General features: G+C 38.2%; 1 protein-coding gene across 4 annotated transcripts in view; it reads right to left on the minus strand.

Moving 5' to 3' along the window:
- Positions 1-9,456, minus strand: part of CDC42BPA (CDC42 binding protein kinase alpha (DMPK-like)) — a 199,915-nt gene that overhangs the window by 35,758 nt on the left and 154,701 nt on the right. For 3 of the 4 annotated variants that reach the window (XM_009994784.1, XM_009994785.1, XM_009994786.1), the window contains exon 21: positions 7,046-7,122. In XM_009994784.1, the coding sequence (XP_009993086.1) occupies positions 7,046-7,122 (77 nt within the window). Of the gene's footprint in view, positions 1-2,039; positions 2,079-5,844; positions 5,893-7,045; positions 7,123-9,456 lie in introns of all 4 variants that reach the window. The other variant, XM_009994783.1, reaches the window with a different exon arrangement.

Genomic DNA, 9,456 nt, shown 5'->3' on the forward strand with positions numbered 1-9,456 from the left:
ATCCTCCTGGAAAGTCTGCTAAGGCACATGGAAAATAAAGAGGTGATTGGTGACAGCCAATATTGCTTCACTAAGGGCAAGTCATGCCTGACCAGTCTAGTGGCCTTCTACAACAAGGCTACAGAGATGGTGGATGGTGGCAGAGCAACTGACGTCATCTACCTGGGTTTGTGCAAGGCGTTTGACACTGTTGTACTTGACATCCTGGTCTCCAAGCTGACAAGACAGGGATTTGACAGATGGACCACTTGGTGGCTAAGAAATTGGCTGGATGGCTGCACCCAGAGAGTTATGGTCAATGGCTCAATGTCCAAATGGAAGCAGGTGACAAGTGATGTCCCTCAGGGGTCAGTATTGGGACCAGTGCTGTTCAACATCTTTGATAGAGACATGGACAGTGGAACTGAGTGTTTCCTTAGCAACTTTGCTGACAATACCAAGCTGTGTGGTGTGGTTGACACCCAAGAGGGAAGGGACCTGGACAGGCTGGAGAGGTGGGCCAGTGCCAACCTCATGAAGTTCAAAAAGGCCAAGTAGAAGGTCCTGCACCTGGGTCGGCACAGCCCCAAGGCACAAATACAGGCTGGGGGAAGAATGGCTTGGGCGCAGTCCTGAGGAGAAGTACTTGGGGGTGGTAGTGGATGAGAAGCTTGACATGAGCCACCAGTGTGTGCTGGAGCCCAGAGAGCAACTGCATCCTGGGCTGCATCAAAAGAAGTGTGGCCAGCAGGGCCAGGGAGGTAACTCTGCCCCTCTACTCTGCTCTGGTCAGACTACACCAGGAGTACTGTGTACAGTTCTGGTGTCCTCAGCACAAGAAAGATATAGACCTGTTGGAGATGGTCCAGAGAAAGGCCACCAAGATGATCAAAGGCCTGGAGCAGCTCTGCTATGAAGACGGGCTGAGAGAGTTGGGGCTGCTCAGCCTAGAGAAGAGAAGGCTCCAAGGACACCTTATAGCAGCCTTCTAGTACTTTGGGGGGCCTACAGGAAAGCTGGGGAGGGGCTTTTCATCAGAGAAGATAGTGATAGGACAAGGGGTAATGGTTTTAAACTGAGAGAGGGGAGATTTAGGTTAGATATTAGGAAGAGATTCTTCACTATAAGGGTGGTGAGGAACTGGAATGGGTTGTCCAGGGAGGTTGTTGATGCCCCATCCCTGGAGATTTTTAAGGCCAGGTTGGACGAGGTTTTGTGCAACCTGGTCTAGTGGTAGGGTTTCCTGCTCATGGCAGGGGGTTTGGGACTTGATGATCTTTAGGGTCCCTTCCAACCTTAATGATACTATCATTCTATGATTATTGCTTATTTATTGAATATTCAATATATATGCTTTGTATGCAGTCCTATTCATATAATCATATGTGTATTAAATAAAACATGGCAGCGTGAGCCTAACGTTAATATGGCACACCTGGTACCAATTCAGTCTGACAAAGATTTGGTAACAGTACATTTAAAAATCCCCCTTGAATTTTGAAACACAATAGAGCTTTTCAGCTTCACAGATGACAACACATCTAACACTTTTTTCCTTGTATGAAGTTTTCCTGCCCACCTTGATTCTTCAATTTACTCAATTCCAGCCTTCCCATTTGTTTACCTCAGTACTGTGATATTTTCTAACATTTGCTACAACATGCCTCCCAAATGCCAAACTTCTGCCTTCTGCAGGTAACTCCCATAACTTAACACACGCCCTCTGCTAAGGGCAAGGGAAACAAAGAGGTCTTCATTTGACGTTCGCTTATCTTCCCAACCTGCATGTACCTCATCAACTTTCACAAAGAATATTCATATTGAATATGAAAGCACCTTCTCCAGTTACAGTGATATTCTGCTCATAGGATTACTAAATGAAATACTCCAAAAGCTTTTAGCCCACAGCTGTAAAATAACAAAAAGCACAATGGCACCAGTCAACAGTAGCAGCAGCACAAGACATGCGGTGAGGTAAATACACAACCCATACATTAAACAAAGGCATGTACACAACAGGCAAAAAATAAAGGGCCACACAGAGTAGTACACCCTCTTACATGTCTGCCTTTGTTAGCTGGAATACAGGAAGGAGAACGCTTTAACAGAGAAAGAAGGAGAGTATGTTACAAAACCAAACAATTAAACATACATCAGCTGAGAATTTGTTTCTCTTTATCTCCTGAGGCAGTGTTTAGACACAAACAAACTTGTTCACTTTTTAAAGTATTTTGAAAATAAGGTATTCTGGGGCAGCAAAAGGAAAATAAATGGTTATTGTAAAGTCTATAGTTTTACACTGGGCAATAGGCGTGAGCCTGCAGACTATGTTACTCTAATAAGCATAATTTGCAGTTACCATCTCTCTATTTTGAGCAAAATGAAAAAAGCAGTATCTTGGAGATGCAATATGTCCAATTTAAAGTACACTCAAGAACCAGAACTATTCTAAACATAATTATGAATATGCAGATAGAGTCAGGGCTCTCACCACACACTAGTATGGCTTATTCTGTTTAGTATTCAATAAAGACAATTCAGAAAAATTATTTATTCTGTGGTTATTTATGAAGTTCAGTACTGTTTAGTTGAACCAAAGCTTACGGGGACTGCATGTGAGGAGAGACTGCAGGAGGATTTATAAAAATCTATTTTTATTTTGTAACATAACAGGGGAAATACTGTGAGGAAAATAATTTTGCCAAGGGAAAATGGGATTCTGTCTTATTGTAATTAAATAATCACAAAATATTTTTTAAATAAGACAAAATGAACACTTCTAGTAGCTAGTGAGATACAAAAAGATTCACCTGGCAAAAAAACAAAACTCAACACTTCCATTATCAGATACATGTAGTGAACACAGGTGACTTAACACCGAGACGATGCTACTGAGAAACAGCCTGCAACACAGGTGAAACAGCGGAAAATATTTAGAAATGAGTATATTAGTCACTGGGGGTGACTTCCCTTCCCATCAAAATCAGAAACCAGGGACAGCAAAACCCATTCCTACACCCCTTTGCACCATCCCACGTGCACAGGAGATACAAGGATAACTTCTGATCATGTGGGCTTTTGGAACTATGAGAATTTAGGCACCAGATCTGTCAACCTGACCAAGTATCCTTCTGTGGATTTGAGGAAGGATACATGGAAGCAATAGTGACTGCTACTCATCTAAAAATTGAGCTGCTATTTTTCCTGCTCAGCATCTGCAGGCTACAGAGGCAGCAGATTTTTACTTCTCTCCAGAAGAAATTTAAAAGGTACTGGTTCCCTCATTGAAATAATTAGAATTAACTCCAGTGATGCACAGAGTGCCATTAACAATTACGCTATTTGGATGGCAGACACGCAAGACATACTGACTCTACTGAAATGTAACCAGTGGGTCAAACTGTGCTACTTACATAACTATATGCTAAACAGACTTCAGAGATCTTGCAAAAAGTGCTGTGCATCTGTATATTATTTTACAATCTGTCATTCCAACTAGAGTCTGGAGAAGCAATATGGGCCATTAGTAAGATTTACTTTGGGTTCTTGATTACAGGAGAAACCTTCCTGACATGCAGCATTGCATGAGTCTGACCTGAGCACTTGCTATTTTTCCTTTGTCTTCAAATTTAGATCTCACACTTTTCAGTCTGACTGAGCACATTTTAATTCTTCTTGAAATGCTGCAGGGAACACTGCTCTTCACGATAACTACTGTCAAGAAGAGACACTGGTAAGGGAATGGAGGTCACATCTGGGGGGAAGATGTTTTAATAGCCTTATTGTCATTTAAATCTGCCTAATGTATGGATATTGAGCCAACTCAATAAGCTTAAACATGAATAACCATTTTGATAATTCATATGCTATATATTTTGAATTGTGCTATGAACAAATCCTGTAATTATCCAAAAAATGAAAGATGCAGAACTGACTTTAAGCACTACTTAATTATACCACCTTTCACCCACTAACATAGGTATCAGCTTTACTTCAATTTCTAATAAAGACAGGTAACTCAACAAGTCTTGTATTTGTCTGCAAGGTACTCTTCCTATCTTTGAACAGTCAACTCTCCTGCAATTTTGCCAGAAGAGAAAGAATCTGCCCTGGTGCTGGAGACAGCTCCTCACCAGTCCAGGCCAGAAATGTACTCTTGCCCAATCCAACTACAGAAAAACTCGCTCCTGCTGGATTCAGACTGAAGATGTAACACGGGAAATTTGATTCTGTGTGTATTAAATCATCCACATGCAACAATATACACATTAATACCTGTAGTTTAATCCAAGGCTCAAAGATGGATATCTGAAAATATTTGATCTGGGTGGACCAAGCAAGAAAAATGTCTTAAGGGATGTATGGCAACAGCTGGAAATTACTCACTTGCACAGATTAAAAAATGTTATTTTGTCAAAATGCTTGTGAAAAAAGCGTTGTCTTCTTAAAAATCAAAAACCACAACGAACAACAAAGAATGCCACCAAAAACTCAACAGTAAATACATAATAAAGTACTGATGTCATTCAAAACTAACTAGACAGCAAGCAGGAAAACCTTCTTGTCCTAAGTTTCCCCTTGCAAAACAGAACATTATCAGCTACTCCGCCACAAATGTATGTTATTTCTCTTTTAACAGCTTTTAGGAGAGATGATTAGGTTTTTTTGAAGGTAACTTGCTGGGAAAGAACCTGCTGATACAAAGTAAGTGTTCCTAATACTAAAGCGACAGAGAGACCCTTCTTTAATCCAAATAAAGGATACAGCTATTACATTTATTGTAGATTTAACATGACAAGAAACAATACTCTGGGTTTTTTGTGGAAGAAAATTCCAATATCAGCAAGACAAGGTTTTCTATATGCTATATGAAAATGCAAACTAATACCTACAGACACACCCTCATATTTTGTCTAAGGTATATATACCTGATTTACAGAAATAAAGCATCTAGACGAAAAGCATTCTTTCAGAGCTTGTGAAAGGAAATGCAATTAGTAGAACAGGCCCATATACTGTACATTTTTGTTACACCCTTCACAACAGACATTTTTAGAATTAATTATATTGTTTTTCAATGCAAATAGAATTACACAATTTTAAATATGTAAGTATAAATATGTGTGTATGTGTATACACATATATATAAGCACACACAGAAATATATACACAATATACCTACAGAGTAGTAATGGATGGATGTGTAGCATATACTTTGATTTTAAAAAGCTTATTATTATTTACTTTAATGTCCCTACTTCTTCAGTTTGGAAGGAATATAAAGGAGTCAACTTTCAGCTTTTAACTCAATTCCTTTAGTATGGAATTGACTAGAATAAGTACTCCAATACTGTCCTGACAGAAATGCAGCATCTCAAATGGCAATAAAAAGTAGTAAGGTAACTTCAGTTATAATGAAAACTTCTTACAATACAGGCTTAAAAAGAGACGATATTTTATTTGAGCAAAAATAAATGAACTGTATGCAAGGATAAAATTTCATTGAAGTGATCAGAAAATTTTTTGGAACAACTAATAATATGAAGCAATAGAACTAAATGAAACAAACATGCCATTGATTTTGGAAGCGTTTTATACAGGCCGTATCAGTAGATAAGGCCCAAAAGCAGCTTATTCACATTAGAAAAACTGCTTGCAATTAACAACTCTTCACCCATACCTACAGAAAAACATTAAAAATAGAACATTTGTTTACATAAACAGGTATAAGTATGCTATTACAAAATCTGTTCTCCGTTGCACTTTCAGATTTTTTAAGTTGACTGCATTATTGTTTGAATATTCCAAGTCAATGGAGTACTGATCTGCTATTGAGGGATTTAGTGGTTTAAAGTTAAGACTTACGTCATCCATAAAATCAATCAATGAGGATGAAGAGGAGGAAAAGGAATCCTATTTTAATGAAAACAGCAGTAAAAAAAAAAGAGACAGAGAAAGAGATGGATGAAGAAAACAGTTCAGTATAAATAAAAATACAAAAATAAAGAACTGTAAATAACTAGTGCAAGTAAGTTACCTCAGTAAGTTTTTATTAATTGCCTTTCATAGACAATTAATCAGCAAATTACCTGTTGGTTGATTAAACCTATTTTTTCTCCAGCATTCACTCAATAAAATAGTATTTCTAAACTCCAACAGGATTTTTATGTTGAAAGTAACTTGTAAAACAAATAATTAGAAAAGAAATTTTAAAAAATGGTGTTAAAGTGAGGACTTCAATTGAGAAAACTGAATTAATGAATACACAATGAAAAGAAAGTAAATTTTGGAACATCAGTAATATTACGGGTTATGCTCTTTTATATAAATGTGGTGACCTTGTATACCTATTAGGAAAATCAGGAGCAAAATTTAGACCAAGATGTAACTGGTGGTGCTCTGAATTCAGGACAGCCAGTATTTCACCCCAGCTGTTCTTTCAAAAGAAAAATTATGCAATGCTTACTTAAAAAAAAAAAAGATATAAAATGTACGCTATATTTCAATTTCTGCCCTCCAAGTTTTCTACCTAAACTGGTCTTTTGTCTAAATGTGACAAAGGAATCAAACTGTTTTATTTTTTAAGTACATAGGATCTGTGGAAAGAGATGAACAGTAATTATCTGGATTTAACAGATCTGTGTAAAATGAACAGAAGATAAAACTAACCTAATAAATATACAGTGCCAATGACTTAATGGAATACATTCAAGAATTATTTATGGATTTTCTCTCATTTTTACCAAACCAGTATCTGCATTACTTAGCATTTTTCTGAACACAAAGTAAGACCATTTGAACAAGAACTTAGCTTTTTATGTCCACTACAAAAATCAGGAAAATTTCTGCATTCAAGATCTGAGAGAGAATTCAGTATGATTACTAACCTTCAAGAGTAGACAGTCAGCACTGTAAATGACAAACACTTCTCACATATTATTATGCACAAATACAAATGGGACAAAATGAATAAAATACAGTAGTGAACTCTCAGCAAATATGCATATAAACTACACATAACAGCAGTAATTCCCCTAACTAACAACGAGAATAGTTGTACACTTACTTCAAATTGATCCAGAGCAGAGGTAGGCGCATTCAAAAATGCCAAGAAAGAATTCTGTGAGTCTTGGTGCTTTACACCTAGAAAACAGCAGCAGGTTTTTAAGCTACAGAAAAATGACCTTTTCATGGAGGGCCTTTGCCTTGCTGAACCAGCGTTTCAGCACCAACCTGAACCACCTACATTTTTATAAATGAGTTGTCATTCTTTTTTAATAGACATACATCCAACTAAGCAAGCAGTGTATGTTTAGGTAATCTTTTCCAAGCAAGGATGTGTGGTGTGAGTTCAACATGAAAAGATACTGTACATGTCTCTTATACAGAAGGCCCAGGTTTCTAATGTGCTAATGTCCATTTACAACGTGCATGGTATGACACACAGGCATACAGACTAATGCAGCAGGTGTCACCCCTGCTCAAGACATATGCTGGGTACCTGTGACAAGACAGCTTTAGCACACAGTGAGGTGCCACACAAGCATACAGAGCAGGCTGCTTGGGGAACACACTGCATTTCTAAATAATATGGGTTCCTTAACCCGTGCTCTATGCCTGTCTGCTACCTCCTACTTTCAAATACCTAGAAGTAACACAACCATGTGTAAAACTTCAAACGTCTCTGTTGTGCTACACCATGTACATGGTTTCCAGCCAGTAAGCAGAGCAGGATGTAGCCACAGAGGCAGGCACATCTTAACATTTCAACTTCATTCAACTGATTATTATGACTTTTTTATTTTTTCTTTTCTTTGGGGAAGAATTCAAGTTGCTGTATGGATTTTTATAAATGACATATGTGTACAGAATCTAGCTTCCTGAACACTATATTTTTTATTATATATACACACTTTTTATGACTGGAGCCTGCCTGACTGTGCATCGCAAAGGACTGATGCTATCAAAGGTCACTTATTTTTTTTAAAAAATGTCAGTGTCTTGCTCTAACTGGCCATATCACCCTGTTTGCTCTAAATATAACCCACAGTGAGTGAAGATGTTACAAACACCCTTTCCTCTTTAAAATATAAATAAATAACTGGAAGACTAAAAGCAATCCTCAAATTAACTGCTATTTTACAGAATAATTTTAGTAATCTTTTTCCCCACTCTCCTCATTTTTTGGTGCAAATTTATAAATAGCATGGCATTCAAGTGCTAATCTAACTAATCCCTCCATAGAAATAAATTTCAAAACATAGGAAGATACTCTCCCACTGTAAAATGATTATACTTGAATCCTTTATATAGGGTTAAGTATTAATTATGAATTCTTAACAGATTTTTTTTTTAATGCAAAGGAATTCAGAGGCTGAGCAAACCACGCATAATATTTTAGACAACTGAAGAACCAATAAATGAAAGCTAAACATAACAAAGCATTATTGTCTCCAGGAAGATGCTATCAAGAGTTCATCTCCAAGTTGGGAGTCCTAGAAGACAGTAAATTATCCATGAGCCAGCAATGTGCCCGTGTCGCCAAGAGAGCCAATGAAATCCTGGGTTGCATATGGAATAGTGTGGCAAACAGGTTGAGAGAAGTCATCCTTCCCCTCTACTCTAACCTGGTGAGGCCAGATCTGGAATACTGCGTCCAGTTCTGGGCTCCCCAGTTAAAGAGGGAAAGAACTACTAGGGAGAGTCCAGTGGAGGGCAGCAAAGATGACTGGGGGATTGGAGCATCTCCCTTATAAAGGAAGGCTGAGGGAGCTGCGACTCTTTAGCCTGAAGAAGAGAAGGCTGAGGGGGAGACCTTATTAATGCCTATAAGTATCTAAAGGGTGGGTGCAGGGAGGATGAAGCCAGGCTCTTTTCAGTAGCTCCCAGTGACAGGACAAGGGGCCAGGGGCACAAGCTGAAACATAGGAAGTTCCATTTAAATATGAGAAAAAACTCATAAATATGAGGGTGACAGAGCACTGGAACAGGCTGCCCAGGAAAGTTGTGGAGTCCCCTTCTCTGGAGATTTTCAAAACCTGCCTTGATGCAGTCCTGAGTAATGTGCTCCCTTGGATCCTGCTTTAGCAGGGGAGTTGGACTAGATGATCTCTAGAGGTCCCTTCCAACTCTGACAATTCTGTGATTCTGTGAAGCACTTGGAAGAAGCATATTTCTGGTCTCAGTGCTAAGCCCCAAGATGAATAAATATCAATTCATTAAGTCTTATCATTAATCAGCATCAGTCACTTTTTAATGTTCCGTACAGATTTGTATTATTTTTACCAGTCAACTAGCACTGGGAGGCCTATATATAAGAGATACGTCTTAACTACAATACATCATTGACTGACATGCATTTAGGTTGCAAAGGCTGAACAATATTTGACATCCCTAGGCAGGAATTGTTGCCAGGGTTTTGAAACTCCTACAGTTCCCTCCAGAAAATTAGGTAATTCCATTTTGCATGAAAAATCA

Source organism: Chaetura pelagica, unplaced genomic scaffold (assembly GCF_000747805.2).
Source record: "Chaetura pelagica isolate M959 unplaced genomic scaffold, ChaPel_1.0 scaffold2, whole genome shotgun sequence".
In the NCBI taxonomy this organism is placed as follows: Eukaryota; Metazoa; Chordata; class Aves; order Apodiformes; family Apodidae; genus Chaetura; species Chaetura pelagica.